This window comes from Salvelinus namaycush, chromosome 42 (genome assembly GCF_016432855.1).
Source record: "Salvelinus namaycush isolate Seneca chromosome 42, SaNama_1.0, whole genome shotgun sequence".
Taxonomy (NCBI): domain Eukaryota; kingdom Metazoa; phylum Chordata; class Actinopteri; order Salmoniformes; family Salmonidae; genus Salvelinus; species Salvelinus namaycush.
The window spans coordinates 14831717-14853450 of NC_052348.1; the positions used below are offsets into that span (position 1 = coordinate 14831717).

The following is a 21734-nucleotide window of genomic DNA, read 5'->3' on the forward strand; positions in this document are numbered from 1 at the left end:
GGTAGCTGCACAACTGAATGCATTCAACTGAAACGTGTCTTCCGCATTTAACCCAACACCTAGGTTCTCTGATGAAATCACATCCACACGGGCCGAGGAAATGTTACCGCAACTTAGCATGCTGTTCATCTGTATCACAGCGACAGACTTCATTAAATGGGAACACCACCCAAAGGTAAATGTCTGGACATTCAATCATTAACAGTGCCTCAAAACCAGTCTTAACATTCACTCAAACATCAAGTGGCCAATTGGAAACCTAAGAACCATAGCCAGTACATGTAATGTTCAGTATGACTACAGCGGAGGAATCCCATGAAAAGAAAAACAATACACGTAGCAACATAACCTACAATATTTTAATGTTGAATAAGACAAAAGGTAGGAGGCATTTATTGTGTGTGGGCAGACTGGGCACTGACAACACATGAAGCTGAACACAGCCATGCATTCACACGGCCGATAGCTAGCTACTGCAGTGTGTTCAGAGAAGCCAATAATACAAGAGCATCTAAATGACACTTGTGGAAGAATGTGAACCGTGAAGAAGGTGTAAAACTCACCAGGGGGGCTTGTGGGTAGCATGAGGTGCACAGAGCAGGAAGACACAAACAAGACCCTTTCAGCAATTCATCTTTAATATTGGGGGAAATCATGTATTGTACACTACTTTAAAACACTGTACAGCAAGGCTGAGGTTTGTGTCTTTCCAGTCAAATTCTGCTTGTAAAATCTGGATTAATAGTATCTAACAAAAAGGCACAAAATCTGCAACAAAAAAATATTATCCCTGAATGAATAACTTAATTATAAGAGTCAATGTTAGTAACCATAACCCCACCTTAAGAACGTTGTCAAACGTTCAGCATGCAATGGTTCTGACGCAAATTACACACATGTTGTATTAAAAGATTAATCGCATCTTATACTTTTTGTATACAGTATTCATGGCATTAGTTAATCATATTCCATGTTTATTGAATATACTTTCTCACCCATATCTGTACATTTTATTGCATATGAAAATGTCTTATCTGACAAGTACACATCAATGAATCTCCTTATCAAAAATCAAACCCACCACTTGAAAAAGAGAAATGCATGCAAACCAGAAAAGGTTATGAGGTCTAGCTTGTCCCGAGGCAGAAGGTTGGGAGTTATGGATGATAATAAAACGACAGAGACAGATATGAGAGGTAAGACCCTCACTGTAAGGTTGAGTCCAGTGTTGAGTTCAGTGTTGTGTGTTGGATTTAAGTCCATGTGGGCGTTAACATTATGCATTGTATTCAAGTGCTCCCTCCAAGATCTTCAGCGCTCTCTCTTTACGTTCATATGTGCTTCACCATCCACTGGATGAGTAGCCAACCAGACTTCTCTGTGCATGTCTCTCATTCATATATGAGTCCAGTGGTCTTTCAGTGCTATATTTACTTGTCTCCCAGTCCCTCCTCCATCAGAAGACCAGTCTGTTGACAGTGTTGAACCCCCCCCCACCTCCTCCTCCCCCCGAGGGACCACAGCTGCCCGGGGGTTCGTTGTCGTCTGGTCCGTTGGGCCTGAACGAGCAGGAGGCAGAGGCCGCCTGGAGAGCTCGGGTCCGCGCGTTCAGTTCCTGTTCCTATTGGACAAAGGAGTTCGAGACCATTAAACACTGTTCAGAGGGTCATTCATTAGGGACCAAATGGAAGAAAACAGAAACAGGCAGGGACTACCTGGAGTTTAATTTTCCATTGCAGAACAGTTTAAAATGTTGCCTGTCCTAATGAGCATGACCCAGGACTTTGGGTATTCTGTCTGAGCAAGAAAATGCAGCTCTGCTGTCCTCTAGTGGTTACTGCAAATGTGTGGTTGAAGTCTTGTTTTTTTGAGAGATTAACGACTCATGAAATTTCACTTGACTAATTGCATCTTGAAAGCACAAGGGAAATGTGTAACATGTGTATGGTTGGCTTTCTGAATACTTGCAACATGTTTTGATCAAAGCTGGTTCAGAAGTACTTTAATCCTGTTAATGGATACATGGAAAACAGGGTCCTGTTAAATTTTGAACATGGGCACAAGTTGAAAGAACAAATTCCAAAAACAAGTCCAAAAGAGAAGAGAAAAGCGTGACTTGACATTACCAGAAATACCCTGAAGAATATGGAAACGTGTCTGACATACCGATGCCACCCCCACAAAAAAAAAAACGTATTTTCCCCACCATCACTGACTTTGCTGATAACCAGGGGTGCAACTTTGGTTTTAGACGTGGGGGGGACATAATTATTATTATTTTATTATGCATCCAGTCAGATAAACATGCCAAACAGCCTACCGACCGCTCAGAGGCGTCCGCATGGTCCTAAAGCACACTGTTGCCTTGTTTTGTATCACATTCCAATGATAAAACTGGGGGGGACAAAAATGCAATTTCAGAATGTGTGTGTGTGTAGAGGGGGGCATGTACCCCCGTCCCCAGTGAAAGTTGCACCCCTGCTGATAACTACTTTGTTTAAGGAAAATGTACTGATACGACTATGATATGTTGTCTCACCTAGCTATCTTAAGATGAATGCATTAATTGTAAGTTGCTCAGGAGAAAAGCGTCTGCTAAATGACTAAAATGTAAATACGCATGCACCTCAGCGTCCCATGCTAATCAAGCAATTAGAGGAAGGTTATTGGAGGCTAGCGTGATCATAAGTGAACACATTCCACTTCCCTGGGCCAATACATTAGCATAGCCTGATGCATCATTTAGGTCAGGATCACACTAAACGGTTATGCTAATGGATGCGTCACCCCTCCTTGGCCTGCATTTAGTGACAGAAATGACAGGCTCCGACACAGGGTGGGACTGGAGGGCTTTTTATATAGAGATAATTGGTTTGAGTGAATCGGATTTTCACCCTTCTGCTACCCTGTTATCTAAAACTGGTCATGGAGAGAGAGATGAAAGTAGATTATTATAATATGGGTTGTTGCCCTCTAGTGGTTAAGAGGGTGGGGGTCAAAGGTGAGGCTTGTCCTACTTGTAAAGCCAATGGAAGAGGCTGCTTACGTCAACAATTTAAGAGTTAATTCGATGAAACAAAAATTGCACTGATAACTAAAAAGAGACGATTTTCTTTTTTTAGGTTTCAAACCAAAAATGAACATACTGTAAATGAAAGTGAGTAGAGCACTTGGATAAACACGAGCAAACAGAACACGCCTCATTCACTATACTGTAACTCCTCACACCCCCTTCTCTCACCTGTAAAAAGAGCTTGTTGTCCTTGGTGACGGCATCCATCAGTTCTTTCTGCAGCGGAGGTTCAGAGCCCAGTCTCATGCCGTTGGCCGTCACTCCCCCGGTACTGTTCTGCCCCCCGGTAACGTCCTGTTTCCGGTAGATCAGCACGTAGGCCGTGTCCTTGGGGAAACGGTTGGTGACGTTCTGAACCGACCCCAACGAAGTGAACGTCACCCTGCTGTCGTTGAACAGCAGCCAATCGCCGGCCGCCTGACCTCCGCACACCTCCTCCATTTCCTGTTTGGGATGAGTCGCCCCAGAGCAAGTGAGTGCGATGGGCTCAGTCTGCCCGTTCCCAGACTCCTCCCCCAGGGCGAGGCGATTGGCTAGGTGGTGTTGGGCTCCGTCGGCACCGTTGAGGTTGCGGCCGTATGAGTAGTAATGGCCGCTCTCCGACGACATCCCAGAATGCATCACTACAGAGCTGAGGACGTAGGGAACGAACTGGGCCGCCGGCCACACCCCTAACTCACTTTCTCCTCCTGCCATCCCGTTGTCGCCCTCTAGCCCAGTCTCCTCCTCCTCTCTCTGCGACGGCTTCAGTTTCTTGGCGAGGTTTTCGCTGCTCACGGGTGAGTCCACTTGGAGTGGAGAGGATGGTGGCGAGGAAGAGGACGAAGAGTGTTTGGGTGGAGGGGCGTGCACGGGCAGTCTCATGAGTGGCGGGATGGTGACGTTGTCCAGAATCTTGCGGCGCACGTGGCACTTGGCGTCGTAGGAGAACCTCAGCAGCGTGAGGATGAGGTACTCGGGCGCCGCCACCACCCTCATCCCCCGCTCCGCCCGCTGCAGCGAGCCACACTTCTGGCAGAAGTAGGCGTTCTCTTTGTCCAGGATCTCTGGCGCCAGGAAGTAGTCCACCAGGTCAGGAACAGACAGCGGTGGCTCGCTGGACCCTGGAACAAAATGGACGCCGGTGGTGGCCGTGACGGGTTTGGGAGAAGGGCCTATTTCGGGTGCCTCGCTGCCCCCGTTGACAGCCCCCTGGCAGGTGCCCCGGGGTTCCTCTGAGGGGCCCTCGGTCTGAAGAGGGCTGGAGGTGGTGGAGGGACAGAAGGCCAGGGATAGGTCAGTGAAAGGTTCTTCTTTCTCCGAGACGCTGTTGCATGTCATACAGCGGATACCCGTGCTCAGCCTGCCTCCAAACATCCTCTCAATCAGCGTCCTCTCGTCATTCTCCTCAGACTTCCCCTCCACAGGGGCCACGGGTGACACTCCGGCATCCTCCGCAGAGGTTTCACCCCCGGTGTCGTCGCTCGGTCCGTTGCCAGGGGAGACAACATTTGGCTTGGCTGACATGAGAACCTGGATGGTTTTCTCCTCTTCATGTAACCTTGGCAACAGAACACGAGGAAACAAGAGAAAGTTCAACCAAAAATACATCATGCAAATGAATGTAACAGCATAATAAATGGAGCTGTCCTTTTCAATAACACCCATTCGAGTGAACATGAATTCTTTAACTTATTAAAATCCTTCTCTCAAAACACTAGATTTATACATACATTCTTTCCATCTATACCTGGAGTCATACAGGTTTTAGGAGTTGTAGGGTGCTCCAGCAGTCTACTAGATGGTGTACTACCTGTCCAGGAGGAAGGAGTTGTAGGGTGCTCCAGCAGTCTACTAGATGGTGTACTACCTGTCCAGGAGGAAGGAGTTGTAGGGTGCTCCAGCAGTCTACTAGATGGTGTACTACCTGTCCAGGAGGAAGGTGTTGTAGGGTGCTCCAGCAGTCTACTAGATGGTGTACTACCTGTCCAGGAGGAAGGAGTTGTAGGGTGCTCCAGCAGTCTACTAGATGGTGTACCTACCTGTCCAGGAGGAAGCGGAGGTACTCAGAACAGTCCTGCTGGGAACCTGCATTGAACCAGGGGGGCCGAGACGCCTCAAAGAAGACTCTGGGGGCGTACGCTGCCCTCTGCAGGAGAGACACACACAAACTGAATGACCACTCACCGAATACACACACCAAGTGAAACGTCAGGGATGGATCCATAGTCATTTGCATTGAAAAACCCGATGGCCACTAACAGCAGTGGGAGACAAACCTGGGTGTGTGAGAGGAAGGTGAAGAGGAGCTGCAGTTTCTTCATCAGTGTGTTGGCAGTGGCATCATTCAGACGTAACGAGAAGACATGCCTCCTGAAACTGGGACAGGACCATAGAATAGTTAGTGCAGAGCATTTCATAAGAACTTCCTACATAAATATTACAGCATTATATCATTCTATCATGAGAGGATTCAAGTGAGAATGTACATAGACAGCTTTGTTAACCATGTGGTCAATTCAATATAAATGCAATGTGTAGTTGTGTGTGTACTAAATCCACTACTCACTCTGTGGCTGAGAAGAGTGTCTGTATGATACTGTTCATGTAGCAGGTGTTTCCCAGGTTGATGAGGCCAGTCTTGCCCGTCTCAGACTTGCCCGGCAGCCTCAGCAGGCCTGAGGCAAACGAGTTGGACTGGGACGTCCAGGCACTTTGGTTCAGAACCAGCTTGATCTTCTCCTCAGCGGGCCCAGGAAGCTCCTAGAGGGGAGAGAGACAGCTTTCAGACACTCCATACACCACGTTTACTATACATGAGCTGCATAGTATTGTACACTTTCCGAATTTTAAAAGGTCTATCCTTCAATAATGACGACATTATTCACGACGCCACAAACACCACAGTTGGTCACATAAATAACGTAAACCTACCCACCCCCTCCCATGTCAGGTGGATCATAATATAAAGGACAGTAAATGTTTGATACATTAAAAAAAAGGGCAACACTCGTGTGATCACTCGTTGTCAAGGTGTCTTACTTTGATGGCCTCCAGGATGTCGTCGTAGAGGTCAGGGAAGCCAGAGTACTGGTACATCATACAGTGGACGAGCTCTGTGAAGTGCAGCAGGAAAGCCTTACTGGTGGGCAGGCCGTCCCGCTTCAGACTCTCAACCAGGTCCACTATGTGTGGCACGACCTGGGGAACACACATTGAACGTATTGTAGACAAACATTTACAATAAAGTCGTTTAGCAGATGTACAGTTAGCGCATTCATCCTAAGACAGCTAGGTGAGACAACCAACACATCACAGTCGTGGTAGGTCAATTTATCCTCATCAGCAAAGTCAGTGCTGGTAGACATGATGTTCTTGGTCATACGCACATCACAGCTGTTCTAATCTGTTACAAGGTGGAAAGGTGCAGTGGAGGAAACTAGGCACTGCATATAGCAGTAGAATAGCACTAAACACACTGATGTAGTGACTGGTAAAAACATCAACCTTCACATGCTACATTAAACCTCCCTTTTTGTCATGGGGGGGGGTGGGGGGGTCACACTGACTTAAATGTAATCAACCTTTTAAAATGAATTGACAATCATGGCAGATGAAACCACCACCAGTCAACTAAAGGACCATCATGGTGCTTTAAACACTTTACACCTCATTAGTGGAAGAGCCCTGCTGAGAGGAGAGTGCTTCTGGGAAATTGAGTTTAATGGAGCCTGAAGGTATTTCAGCTAAATAGGGGGAATGAGGGAGGGAAAGACATGCGGTGCGCAATAGAACGAGTTGTATTGTGTGTTTCTTACCAAGTGGAAGGCCTCAGGAGAGTGTTGGAAACTCAGCAGCATATGGGAGAGAACCACTAGGGCCCCCTGTCGCACGATGGGGTACCACAGACGGTTGAATACCTACACACAAAGATAAAACACACAGCATATTTATTGTACACACACTGACACAGAAACACACAATTCAGAAGTGATATAGCTAGACACCATAATGACCAAACTACAGGAACACATTTTCGTTCATGTGATCATCTATTCATCAGTTCTAACTGAAGTTACTCTGTAGTTATAGATGCTATCACTACAGAGTTTCTAAACCCAGAGGCGCAACATCGCAAGACTTCCGGGAACGCTTGCGAAACAGATCAGGCTTCTCTCCAATGAGAGAAGTGAAAAATTGTTCCTTAGTTGTGACTTGTCTCAAAATCTAAAGTCACAGCCTAGATTCCAGCCAATGTCTTCAGTAGTTGAACATGTTATTACTCCAACCTCGTGAAAGTGACACGTTTTCATTTTTGTCAAATACTACTTTATATCAAAGGAGTGCCTTTTATTTAACGGCCTGCACATGCACAGTTCAGCGCTAGACGACCGTTCGACACGATGACGTGTTTCTGCGCATGGGCTTAGCTTGCCAACGTCGCCTACAAGTGTGATCGGAGGTTTCTATTGGAGAAGCAGTTTCTGCCCATCTTCATATAGAGTACTGTCTTTGCTATTACCATGTGTAACTACCAATAGTGGTCAGTACACTACCCACCAGTTCAATCTTAAGCAGGGTGACATCTATGAGGATGGTGAACTTCTGCACCGCAGCCAGTCCCTTCAGCAGGGCAATGACCCACATCTCCACATGGTGGGCTAGAGGCCAGGACAACCAGTCAATCATCCTGAGGAAGGAAAGAGAGAGAGATGGAGAGAACGGTAAATAAGGGCAGAAAAGCTCTATTAAATCACTACATCCCATCATCCCATCTAGTATACACATCGCAAATACAACGGATTCATTTATTCAGTTTAGCTAATGAAAAAACACAGTAAAGGCACCCAGTGACCTGCAGAGTGCTTGAGTCATGCTGGTGTCTTTGACGTTCTGGTCGGTGGTAAGGCTCTTGATGAGAACTGTGATCATCTGGAGAGGTATGTGCTGGACCAGGCTGGCTAGGGCAATGGAGGGGTCGAAGGAGGTGTCTGTGCAGAACACAAAAAAACTTGAGTATAATTGACTGATGTTTTGTTGGGCCACAGCTTATAAAATATGTCCCAATTCTATTAAAATGTCTTGTTTACAACCTCTTCCCTAACCAAGTGACCCAATTCAAGTCTGATATTGAGTGGTGCATGAACTCTCCACCACCCTGGATCATTAAAATGACTGTAGTGACTGTTCCAAGTCTCAAGCATGTGCTAACAAGCCTGACATTCCTAGTTTTTCCATAGGTGGGCGAAGGTGGAGGTCAAATTAGTGACTGCATTAGAAAATACTATTGTGTACTTTACTTGTGTACAGTAAAAATTGATATTGTATTTGAAACTGCTCATTTTGTTCAAATGATTTATAAAACTTTATTTAACTAGGCAAGTCAGTAAAGAGCAAATTCATATTTACAATGACGGCCTAACTGGGAACAGTGGGTTAACTGCCTTGTTCAGGGGCAGAACGACAGATTGTTACCTTGTCAGTTCGGGGATTCGATGTAGCAACCTTTCGGTTACTGGCCCAACACTCTAACCACTAGGCTACCTGCCGCCCCAACTTGTATGGGGCATTGATGCATAGACACATACAGTGCAATTTGTGTGTGTGTGCTCATCTGTGACTGTGTGTGGTGCTCCCTCCCTCAGTCTCACCAGTGGAGGAGATTATAGCGAACACCTCCTGCAGAGATGGCAGCAGTGTGACCGGCTCCGCCTTCCAGATGTTCTGCAACAACGTGCTGACCTTGGTCACCTGGTCCACGTACTCCCTCAGCTCCTGCTCCTGGCTGGCCGGACAGTGGAAGTACCCAATGGTCCTCACCAACTGCTGGCAGAACAAAATGGCCGCCTTCTCCCGGGGGATGCACTGTACGAAGTCTGAGAGCATGGTGGCAAGACGGGAGCACAGGGCTGGCTCAGGCCGTTCGCACACCATCCTTAGGATTTCTGTCTGGATGATGGAGAAGATATCCAGCACCGAGGGGCAGCTGATCAGCAGCCGCAGGCAGCCATGGATGTAGTCGACCACGGCCGGGTCCTTGCGGTCCAGGGGGCCGTAGCCCTGCTGTAACAGGCCCAAGACAAAGTCTTTGCTGAAGAAGAGCTCAAAATCAGCACGGTGGTAGCGGGCATAGGCCTCCAGCACCTGGAAGCCCACCTGTTTCTGGAAGGCGTCTTCACCCAAGAAGATGAGGCGAGTGGTGAGGGTGTACAGGGCCTGACATTGCTCAGCCGTGACCTCTTTCTCTGCGGCTTCGACTACCTTCTTCACGATGGCCTTCTTCACTGGGACTGAGTGAGAGGAGCTGACCAGCGCCTCTAGAATCTTGTCCATGATGGCAGGCGATCTATATAGCTGTGAGGGGAAAGATCAGGGAGCAGTCCACACCTAAAAGACGAGAGCGAGCAGGACATCAACCACCATTAGTGACCAGTTACTTATTCTGGCTAGCTTTCAATTTCTCCATGGCATGTCCACCACAGCTAGCTAGCTAGACGTATGATTTGGTCAACAACTTGTAAATAATAAACTGTAATCGTTTTTACCATTGCTGAAAAGTTGTATAAGCATAGCAATATCACACGGCTATGAAGCTAGCCACAGGTAAACAAAAACAACAGAGCATCATGCTTTGCCTTATCATCACAAAGCTAGCTAACTTAGCTAGCTAAACAAGTTAACACGTTGAGCTAGTTACAGTAACCACAAGCGGCATGTTATCGAATTAAAATTATCTGAGATTAAAGGCATTGATGCACAAATAAAACATGTGTGGATAACAAACTTATTTTTCGCAATCTAGCAAGCTAACGTTCTTTAACAAACTAGCTAGCTATGCTAGCATGACGTTAGCTGTGTATGGTATTGCAACAAAGCAGGCCGGAGATGTCACTAACTTAGCTATCAGAAATGTATCTTCCGAAACATCACGTACCAATATAATTCATAACACCAGCATCCGATTAAAATATCATAAAATGCCAGTTGACATTAGTCGCCTGTTGACAGCTCATTCATCTCTTATTTTGACATTATAAAATCAGCTGATTTAAAAGCCCTGCAGAAACGTCATTCCGATGGACCACGAATTTTTCTAGGAGCCTTCTGCTTTTGACGATCTCATTGCCTGTTTAATAAAGAACGAAAATGGCGACTATAAAATAAAATATATAAACTTTTTGGGAATTATAGGTTCGTTTAAATACAAATATAAACATCTCATTGCCTGTTTAATAAAGAACGAAAATGGCGACTATAAAATAAAATATATAAACTTTTTGGGAATTATAGGTTCGTTTAAATACAAATATAAACATAATGACAATGGTTTGTAATGACTTAAAACAAAATGTATTATTCCACGGACTTATTTTACGCACTAACTGAGCTCATAGCCATTGGATAGGCATAGCATTTAGACTGATTGATGTAGCAGGTGGGTTATAAGTCAGTAAATGTGTGCAGTTTTTGCATTTTGGGGGAAAAACACGCAGCCACGCTACCAAAGTCTCGCGAGACAAAGCGGAACCTTTGTGAACGCGGGTAGCGGGGAAAGGAAGCTAGCGAATGAATCACTTGTAGCCAGCCAGTTTCTTTCATAATAAACAGTAGGACTATAGCAGCGTATTTTCTGAAAGAAAGTTTTTGAAAAACATATCTGCCATTTATAGGCGGACGAAGTAATCGAATAAACAGACGATCAGTTTAAATCGAGGAAGAAATTCGATAACAATGTCCGAGACTGGAAACGGCGTGGCGCTGCGGGAAGAGCAAGCAGTTGAACTTGAAGAAACCGGAGGAGTGGAGGTGAGCCTGAACAAAATAATAATAATACAAATTCTGAGCCCATCATTCGAAAAAAATGTCTCAACAAGTTTTAGATTATGCTAAAATCAACCATATGTCTTTTGTGAGTTCCAAATCGAGCCATCTCAAACTTTGTCTTTGCTAGCTCGAGTTGTTTAGCTAGCTAGCATTAGGGTCGTTAGCTAACGTTAATCGACAGCTCCGACCCATCTTCCCGGAGAGTGTGTCTCGCAGTACTGTATAGTAGAACTAGCAGCTAGCCTGTTTCATAAACACTCAGCTAACTATGCTAGCTAACGTTACAGCTAGTACACTTTATTTTAATACGCATCAAGAGTTTCTATACAGTTGTAGCAGTTGTTTACACCTGCTTGACGCTGCATTCGAGCCTCTTTATACTAGTGCAGCTTATCTCACATTAAGACAACTGGGAACTCTCAGTCAAATCGTGACCCCAGTGATCTTCAGGTTGGAAAGTCGGAGCTCTAGAGCAGTTTTTCCCGAACCTGGTCCTCGAGTACCCCCAACAGATTCGTTGTTGTAGCCCCTTGACAAACACACCTCGTCCAACTCATTTAGGGCTTGTTGACAAGTTGAACCAGGTTTGCTTGTCCAGGGTTACAATAAAAAGGTGTACTGTTGGGGGTACTCGAGGACAAGGGTTGGGAAACACTGCTCTAGAAAGATGCCCAAGTTCCAGATTTGGAATCCCGAGTTAGATGACCATTTCAAAATATTTTTCCCAGTTGGAGATTGTTTTTCTTCTTTTTTGAGTTCCAACTTGTCTTGAAGCCACTTAGGTCAGAAGTCTGAGATTTCTGAATTCTCAGTTGTTTTGAAAGTGGCGTTACATTCCTATTTTCCAGGAAAAGGATGATGTGTCAGAGGCCAGCAAGGAAGAGTCTTCTGAAGCCGGACAGGATGCCCAAGATGAGGACCCCTCTTCATCTATAGCGCCAGCCTATGAGGAGAAAGTGGTAATGGCACACTGCTAGATGTTCATTTACAGTTTTAATATGTAATTATCCGGTTGAAAACGTAATTTGTTGCTCACAAAGTTTCACTGCTTTTCTGTGTGTAGGCATCAGACCGGACCAACAGATTTGAGTACCTACTGAAGCAGACAGAGGTGTTTGCCCATTTCATTCAACCTGCGGCCCAGAAGACCCCCACCTCCCCGCTCAAGATGAAGCCAGGGCGCCCTCGTGTCAAGAAGGATGAGAAACAGAATCTCCTCTCGGTCGGAGAGTGAGTATACAACGCAACACGCAGAACACTTGACCTGATGATTCGTCAGTCTTCCGTGGGAGTACATTTGGTGTACGTTTTGGGCATTTGATATGCTGTCTCTGATGAATTGCTCTCTTTGACAGTAACCGTCATCGTCGCACAGAGCAGGAAGAGGATGAAGAGCTGCTGAGCGAAAGCAGCAAGACCACCAACGTCTGCACCCGCTTCGACGAATCTCCCTCCTGTAAGCAGTCGCATGGTTTTACTTATTAAAGCTACAATATGTAACTTCTTGGGCGACCCGACCAAATTCACATAGTAATGCGTGTTATATATATCTCATTGAAAGCAAGTCTAAGATGCGGTAGATCTGTTCTAGGTACTCATTTTCTATGCTATCTGTGGTTAAGTTTTGCATCTTTTACTTTCGGTTTTGTACACCTGCTTCAAACAGCTGAAAATACAAAATGTTTTAGTTATGAAAAATACATTTCCCAGCGGTTTAGATGTTACAAAGATTCTCTACACTAAACTTGCTTGTTTTGTCACAGGCTGAAATTGGGTGAACTATTAGAATTTTAGCAACCAGGAAATGGCTTCTGCATAGTGCATCTTTAATGTAGCAAAGTCCTGACCGGGACTACTATAGTCCATATTTGAATGGTAAGTATGTCAAACTTGTGCAATTCTGAGTATGTTGTGCTGTATCTATCTCCCAACAGTTGTAAAAGGGGGTACAATGAGAGACTACCAGGTCCGTGGCCTGAACTGGCTCATCTCTCTGTATGAGAATGGAATCAACGGGATTCTTGCTGATGAAATGGTAGGTTCTTGTTTCAAACTAAAGTGAAAAATATTACCTTTTTGGTATTACGGTAGTTCTACATGCATATCTCTTGATCACTAGCTGTTTGTGTGTGTGAGAGATACTCATGAAGAAATCCTCCTGGACTAGAGCAGTAACAGCATCCAAAGACCCATTCATGCTAAAATCGGTATTCAAATTATTGTGCTTTTAAAAAATATATATATACTCACACCTTGCTTGTTGTCCTTCAGGGTTTGGGTAAGACCCTGCAGACCATCTCTCTGCTGGGGTACATGAAGCACTACAGGAGCATCCCCGGGCCCCACATGGTGCTGGTGCCCAAGTCCACCCTGTACAACTGGATGAACGAGTTCAAACGTTGGGTCCCCTCCCTCAAAGCAGTCTGCCTCATCGGAGACCGAGAGCAGAGGGTGAGCTATGAGCAGCAGCAGACCACATGAATTCTCTGATGTAAAATGAACAGGGCATGTTGATTGCTGTAGATCAACTGGAAGGCATTGGGTGGTGACTGTGGGACAGTGTTGAGGCTTATGTGTTTTCCAATGTTCCATATGGGAAGAAATGTTGTCATGGAAATAGTTAATCTCTATCTCTGTCTGCAACTGAAAACGTAACACGTAGATTTCCTGCAACATAAGACTACTAATGGGTATTCTGCATAATGCAAGCCAATGCAAGTCAGTCATTTTTCAATAACTTGTACTACAGCAGTTGCAGCGCGTTAGACTGATGTTGCTGGGACTTTGGTCTTGTGCCCCACCGATAACCCTGTATCTTCACCCTCTTTTTTTCCCCAGAATGCCCTGATCAGAGATGTGCTGCTGCCAGGGGAGTGGGATGTGTGTGTCACCTCTTACGAGATGCTCATCATAGAGAAGGCCGTGTTCAAGAAGTTTAACTGGAGGTACCTGGTCATCGACGAGGCCCACAGGATCAAGAACGAGAAGTCAAAGGTTAGGGAGCTTCTTAAGTTGACACACACACACTGTATACATATTTGATTAAATGTAAATATGTGATTTAAATGTGTATATACACTAACAAAACGTCAATGGGCTCAACTCACAAAATACTCTTCAATGTTTTTTTAACCTGTGTATGTATGTGCTGTAGCTGTCTGAGATAGTGCGTGAATTCAAGACCACCAACCGTCTGCTGCTAACCGGCACCCCGCTGCAGAACAACCTCCACGAGCTCTGGGCCCTGCTTAACTTCCTGCTGCCAGACGTCTTCAACTCCTCAGAGGTAAGAGGCAGATAAAATAGGATGAACTTTAATGTACCTGAGGGGAACAAATTGTTGAACACAGACAATTACCCTCCATTAATACTACAGTTTGGGAATAACGCTTAGTAACACTTAGTGAAAATAACAATATTCTCTATTTTTCACTTATTTAAAGGGCCCTGAAAATATGGATTGATTCAACTTTTTATTTTTCTCTCGAAGGACTTTGACTCATGGTTTGACACCAACAACTGCCTGGGGGATCAGAAGTTGGTGGAACGTCTTCACACTGTAAGTATCTGAAACACTTCCTTACATTTAACTGTACTCTATACGTGAATCTGTACTGTGTATATATGAATAGTGAGTAAATAGTATTTTTGTCTCTTGGTGCTTTGACAATGTATTACTTTCAATTTTAATGTAATAACATCTTATGTTGTTCTTGTCTATAACTGTTTTTTGTGGACCCAGGAAGAGTAGCAGCTGCATGTTCCACAGTTAATGGGGATCCTAATGAACTAAACATGTATCCATGTAAGTTTTTTATCAAATAGTGTTATGGGGCCTTCCCTTACCTTTCATTGGTTGTTCTCTGTCTGTGTGTGTGTGTGTGTGTGTGTGTGTGTGGGTGGGTGTAGGTACTGCGTCCTTTCCTGCTGCGTCGTATCAAAAATGAGGTGGAGAAGTCTCTGCTGCCTAAGAAAGAGATCAAGATGTACGTGGGGCTGAGTAAGATGCAGAGAGAATGGTGAGTAGCCCACACACAGTCAACGTATGCCCTTTCTCCGCCAAACAAATTCTTCAGCCCTACACACTATAATGTGTATTGAAAACACTGTCCCGTCTCTCCTCAGGTACACCAAGATCCTGATGAAGGACATAGACATCCTGAACTCTGCAGGGAAGATGGACAAGATGCGTCTGCTCAATGTCTTGATGCAGCTGAGGAAGTGCTGCAACCACCCGTACCTGTTTGACGGGGCCGAGCCCGGCCCGCCCTACACCACCGACCTGCACCTGGCCGTCAACAGCGGCAAGATGGCCGTCCTTGACAAGCTACTGCCCAAGATGAAGGCTCAGGGTGGGTGAACAAAAGGCTCCCCTCTAAGACGAGTTACAAACTTGGTGTTTTTATGGCCTGTTTGATGGCTCTGTGGCCCTTTCAACATTAAAGTTGATATGGAGACAGTGTTGTGTAAAGGCTATTTCAGACTTTTTGTGATTCAAACTACTATGCTAAAGTTGCAGCAATGTAGGCATGGTGGATGATTGATTGGCGGCCATTTTGACCTCCCCTCCCTCTCCCAGGCTCCCGTGTGCTGATCTTCAGCCAGATGACCAGGATGCTGGACATCTTGGAGGACTACTGCATGTGGCGCAACTTCGGCTACTGTCGCCTGGACGGACAGACGCCCCACGAGGAGAGACAGGTACAACTATGAATCCCATTCCTGGATCTCATTAACGGCAGTGGCTTATTACCCTGGTCCCAGATCTGTTTGTGTTGCCTTGGTGTGACATTGACCATAGGAGTTGGCAGGGCAGCACACGCAGATCTGGGACCAGGCTAATAAATGGCTTGTAAATACAATTTAACTCGTTGCAGTTTGAACACACTTCATTTAACACTACATGTCCCATGTTCCTCTAGATCTCCATCAACACGTACAATGAGGAGAACAGCCCTAAGTTTCTCTTCATGTTGAGCACCAGGGCCGGAGGGCTGGGTATTAACCTGGCCACAGCTGACGTGGTCATTCTCTATGACTCAGACTGGAACCCTCAGGTCGACCTACAGGCCATGGTCAGTACCTCTCATTGACCCACGTTAGTGGACTAATTAATCAGTCTTTTATATGACATTTTACTATTACTGTAGTTAGAATTTGCCCTACGGATTTAACATGTTCAATTCCCCCTAGTTTGAATCATATCACAACAAGTGAGCTTACATTCGATAGAATCTCTCACCAGTAACTTAATTTATCAAGATGCTTCTACCTGGTAACTGTTAGACACTTACCTGTTTGGTTCATTTAACTTTTCTTCTCAGGACCGAGCTCACAGGATTGGTCAAAAGAAGCAGGTGCGCGTGTTCCGTTTCATCACGGAAAACACAGTAGAGGAGAGGATCGTGGAGCGGGCCGAGATGAAGCTCCAACTGGAGTCCATCGTCATCCAGCAAGGTACTGCACCGGTGGCCATTTTGGATCTCCTCTTCCCAGTTTCAAACCTACACTATTGAAGTCAATGCCTTGGTAATGCAACTGTCTGACTTGTCTGTGTCTACTGTGTCTGTTCTGCAGGAAGGCTAGTGGATCCCAACGCCAACAAGCTGGGGAAGGACGAGATGCTGTCTATCATTCGGCACGGCGCCACGCACGTCTTCGCCTCCAAGGAGAGCGACATCACCGATGATGACATCGATGAGATCCTGGAACGAGGCGAGAAGAAGGTCAGAACACAGGCGGACAAGGGCCTAGCGCTAGCATTGGGCCTAGCATTAGCATTTATCTGCACTCAGATCATTTATATAATATGTGATAGCATTGCTATATGTGGGTTGATATGGCAGTATCTAGAGGCCAAACACATTAGCAATGTGTAGCTAGATGCTAACGCTTTGCTGTGTGTTTGTATCTGACAGACCATGGAGTTGAAGGAGAAGATGAACACCATGGGCGAGAGCTCCCTGAGGAACTTCACCATGGAGTCCGACAACAGTGTGTACACCTTCGAAGGAGAGGACTACAGGGAGAAGAAGAAGGTGGTCACCAACTGGATCGAGCCACCCAAGAGAGAGAGGAAGGCCAACTATGCCGTCGATGCCTACTTTAGAGAGGCCCTGCGTGTCAGCGAGCCCAAAGCACCCAAGGTAAGCCTCACTACCGCCGGCCTCTGGCTATGTATACGCACGCCGCTGGGATAGCTGTGTGGAATGAATTAGGCCATCTTTCTCCATGACTGAAACTCCTGTCCTTCCAGACTATCTTTCTCCATGTCTAAAACTGCTGTTCTCCTCTTCCAGGCCATCTTTCTCCATGACTAAAACTGCTGTTCTCCTCTTCCAGGCCGTCTTTCTCCATGACTAAAACTCCTGTCCTCTTCCAGACTATCTTTCTCCATGTCTAAAACTGCTGTTCTCCTCTTCCAGACTATCTTTCTCCATGTCTAAAACTGCTGTTCTCCTCTTCCAGACTATCTTTCTCCATGACTAAAACTCCTGTCCTCTTCCAGACTATCTTTCTCCATGACTAAAACTCCTGTCCTCTTCCAGACTATCTTTCTCCATGACTAAAACTCCTGTCCTCTTCCAGACTATCTTTCTCCATGACTAAAACTCCTGTCCTCTTCCAGACTATCTTTCTCCCTGACTAAAACTGCTGTTCTCCTCTTCCAGGCTCCTCGTCCACCTAAGCAGCCCAATGTGCAGGACTTCCAGTTCTTCCCCCCAAGGCTGTTTGAACTGCTGGAGAAAGAGATCCTATTCTACAGGAAGACTATCGGCTACAAGGTATACAACATGTACTGTTACTAGTGTAACTGTTGGTACATCAGTGATGGCAGCTGCCACTTAAAATCGAATGACGGGCTCATAGTAATGGCTGGAATAGTATATATGTGTTTGAGCCGTCCTCCCCTCACCAGCCTCCTCTGTGGTCAGTTATGATGCCGTCAGTGTGATAATGTTCCATCAGACGGCAGCCATTTTGGATCTCCTTTGCATTTTCAAACCAACACAGTCGGTTTAGAATGGGATGTATCTGTTGAGTGTATATGTGATATACATTTTCTCTCCAGGTTCCTCGTAACCCAGAACTGCCCAACTCGGCCCAGCACCAGAAGGAGGAGCAGGCCAAGATTGACGAGGCCGAGGGCCTCTCAGAGGAGGAGCTGGAGGAGAAGGAGAACCTCCTCTCGCAGGTATTGGCTGAAACAAGACCTCCAACTTAAACACTCTAGACATTCATCATAGTGCCCTACTCCATGTCATATTTATAGAACTACATATAGTTCAGTTGAGATACTCTTTGTAATGGCTTCAACTACAAAGTAGAGACAAATGTTAGCATTTGTGGCTTGTGTCGTTACAAACTGTCATCGATCTCTCCACAGGGCTTCACCATCTGGAACAAGCGTGACTTTAACCAGTTCATCAAAGCCAATGAGAAATGGGGGAGAGACGACATCGAGAACATCGCCAGAGAGGTGGAGGGCAAAACCCCAGAGGAAGTCATGGAATATTCCGGTAAGAAGAATACATTTTTTTTTCTCGCAGAAATGTATCTGAATCTACTTCTTATATAGCTAGTGGACATGACTCCCAAGTGTATGACAGAGATCTAGAGTATTATGATCTAAACGTGTGTGTGTGTGTGTGTACACACAGCTGTGTTCTGGGAGCGCTGCAACGAGCTGCAGGACATTGAGAAGATCATGGCTCAGATCGAGAGAGGAGAGGCCCGCATCCAGAGGAGGATCAGCATCAAGAAAGCACTGGACACAAAGGTAAGCCATTTCAGTGAGGTCATCATTAACAAGAACAACATTGGGGAGCCAAGACCTTTTATTTTGATCAGATGATCGATACAGTTGTGAGAACCTCTGGGCCCTCCCAACCCTTATGAAGGTATGTGTCTGGGCCCCCCCAACCCTTCTGAAGGAATGTGTCTGGGCCCCCCCAACCCTTCTGAAGGAATGTGTCTGGGCCCTCCCAACCCTTCTGAAGGAATGTGTCTGGGCCCTCCCAACCCTTCTGAAGGAATGTGTCTGGGCCCTCCCAACCCTTCTGAAGGAATGTGTCTGGGCCCTCCCAACCCTTCTGAAGAAATGTGTCTGGAGCTGGTGTCTGATCATGTCTACCGGAGGCTTACCATACACCCTGACGGACATCTTTTCTCTCCCTCGTTGTAGATTGGTCGCTACAAGGCGCCGTTCCACCAATTGAGGATCTCGTACGGCACCAACAAGGGGAAGAACTACACGGAGGAGGAGGACCGCTTCCTCATTTGCATGCTGCACAAGCTGGGCTTCGAAAAGGAGTCAGTCTACGACGAGCTGCGCCAGTGCATCCGCAACTCACCCCAGTTCCGCTTCGACTGGTTCCTCAAGTCCAGGACCGCCATGGTGAGTGGAGTGGCCCCGGGCCGACAGTGGAATTAAGTACAACTTTGTTGTAAAATCAATAGAGTACAACCTGTAGATGGAAATGTGTCTTTACTTCTTCAGTAACATGATAACCTTTCATTCAAAACATTATGCATTTCAAGAGTTGTGGTTGTGTGTGTGTGTAGGAGCTCCAGAGGCGATGCAACACCCTGATCACCCTGATTGAACGAGAGAACATGGAGCTGGAGGAGAGAGAGAAGGCAGAGAAGAAGAAGAAAGGACCACGGAGTCAGTCTTCTGTAAGACCACACTTCCTGCCCATCACTGAATTCTCTGCTCATGCAGTCCTCTATCTCCGTGCATTGTGCAGGAAGACACACACCACACTAACAATATCACACAATGTTCTTTTCCACTATATAGTCTTGTATAAACCAATATACCATTGTAAGTATACGTTATTGTATGAAGTGACGATTTTTATGATTATTTGAGCTGACACTCCTTTTCTGTCTTCCTCTTCATCCCACACTTCCTCAGGCTCAGAAGCGTAAGGGAGAAGGGACCCCAGACCCGCGAGGAGGCCGCAGGAAAAAGCTAAAGCTGTGAGGTGGTGATGGTCAGAATGAGGGCAGCGGCAGGCAGCAGTATAGTAGTCGTAGCGTCTGTTTGTTTTGTACGGGTTACCGTGGTGATACATGATGATGATGATGATTTACTGTATAAAACCCAAGAGGACTGAGCTTTTCTTCGCTATAGCGTGTCGTTCTATCTAGAAGATGCCAGGAGGGAACCTAGGTTCTTAGTGTCGATTTAAGGCAGCCCCCCGCACCTCTCCGATTCAGAGGGGTTGGGTTAAATGCGGAAGACACATTTCAGTTATACAACTGACTAGGTGTCCCTCTTTCCCTATTGTATTCCTTCTATACACAGGCCTGCTAGTAGGGACTAACTGGCATACTGCAGCTGATTTTAGTTGAATTTTCTTTTTTGTTTTAGTTTTCTACCCTTTTTTACTAGTACTTGAGGTGACGAGAAATGTATTTATGCCTGTTGGTTATGTTATCACATTCCATTGATTGTTACGACACCTGTATGTATCCCCCCTCCCACTCTGTTATGTTACCGACCTACATTGTAGAAAATGTATTTTTGGAACGTGTCACTAATAAATTACCCCTTTTTTTTAAAATAAGTCTATTCTTATGCAAAGAAAATATACTTATGTTGAATATTTGTGCAAAGCTTTTCACACAGAGCCGTGGACGTTCACAAGCAGTCTGAGTGAAGACTAGGACCAAAATCATTCGGAAAAGTACATTTGTATTTGGCAGTTAAAGTTGGAGTACATCAAACAATTGATTGAAATTATCACAAAATTGATAAGTCACCAATTTGATCTAAATTGGTCGGAGACAAATTTCTGTACCTTAACTAATTGGCACCTATTAACTTATACTGTCACTTGCATAAGATCAAGATGGTCACATTCTTCAGTTGATAAACAGCATCAAATGTGGGGTTTACATATTTTTCAAGTTGCACCAGGGTTTAGTAATGAATACCTTTTTTGTTTTCATTGTCCTGTGTTGACTTTGAACATCCTATACATGCAGGTATGTACAGACTTATGAGAGTTAATAATATGCACATACACGTGATTTTTTTTTAAACCGCACCTGAAACAAAAATGTATAAAAACATTCTGAATGAATAGTTTACGCACTTGAATGACTAAAATGGGCAACATCACAATCCCATTGAATAGCACCATGTCTATGGGCACACCTGCTGACTACTGAGGGCTTTGTAAAGCATAGCAGTGCATCAATCAATATTAGAAAATACACACATTTACCACATTTGATACAGCCAGCCTCGACCGGACCGACACAACCCAACATTCGATCCACTTGGCTCTCTATCTTGCACTCAAAAAAACAAATATTAGTTGACACGGATTGAACGACCGACAACAAAAATACCACGATAGGCTAGTTCTCTTAAGAAAAACAGGACAGAATAGTCTCCTCAAAGCTGCTTTGCACTTTTACCTTCTGGAGATGCCATTACTGTTTTAAGATTTAATTGGGATGTTCAGCTATGGCAGTTAGCATAGTTGGAAGGGGTATTCTCCACAACATCAGCCCTTGGGGACTCCTAATATTTGACACATGAACTAAAGCACACCTGAATGGGGTTGAGGGGGACTAAAACCCATGTTATACCACAGGAAAAGGGGTGAAAACACTTCATTGAGGGTTCATGGATCCTCACATGACTTTCTCTCCAGGCTTGGTCAGCCATGCATTCATTCATACTCTGGTTATAGGCCCACAACACACATCAACTGACATCAACTGTCCCAATAATTGGCTGTGCTGTCTTCAGTGCTAGCCGAAGGCAGGGTTGGCCCTGTCTTAGGGCTCTATTCAATCCGTATTGCTTAAGATCAAGTGTTACAGCGTGATTGAAATT

General features: G+C 45.4%; 2 protein-coding genes across 2 annotated transcripts; one reads left to right on the forward strand and one right to left on the reverse strand.

The window, feature by feature from the left end:
* Nucleotides 1–620: 620 nt before the first annotated feature.
* On the reverse strand, nt 621–10192 carry LOC120034698 (ubiquitin carboxyl-terminal hydrolase 38-like). Its single transcript, XM_038981303.1, has 11 exons — nt 9987–10192; nt 8704–9439; nt 7908–8043; nt 7613–7742; nt 6871–6972; nt 6095–6253; nt 5622–5815; nt 5332–5431; nt 5095–5201; nt 3242–4613; nt 621–1621 (listed from the first exon to the last, which is right to left on the reverse strand). Exons 2-11 carry the CDS (start codon nt 9383–9385, stop codon nt 1457–1459), a joined length of 3147 nt encoding a protein of 1048 aa, XP_038837231.1. The 5' UTR covers nt 9386–9439; nt 9987–10192; the 3' UTR covers nt 621–1456.
* Nucleotides 10193–10604: 412 nt separating this feature from the next.
* On the forward strand, nt 10605–20431 carry LOC120035069 (SWI/SNF-related matrix-associated actin-dependent regulator of chromatin subfamily A member 5-like). Its single transcript, XM_038981835.1, has 23 exons — nt 10605–10858; nt 11725–11835; nt 11940–12106; nt 12232–12332; nt 12811–12911; nt 13148–13327; nt 13715–13870; nt 14031–14162; nt 14367–14435; nt 14786–14895; nt 15002–15228; nt 15456–15577; nt 15799–15951; nt 16201–16333; nt 16454–16602; nt 16795–17022; nt 17548–17661; nt 17949–18071; nt 18264–18396; nt 18538–18656; nt 19062–19274; nt 19442–19555; nt 19797–20431. The coding sequence occupies exons 1-23, from the start codon at nt 10784–10786 to the stop codon at nt 19863–19865; spliced, it is 3099 nt and encodes a 1032-aa protein (XP_038837763.1). The 5' UTR covers nt 10605–10783; the 3' UTR covers nt 19866–20431.
* The last annotated feature ends 1303 nt before the right edge of the window (nt 20432–21734 follow it).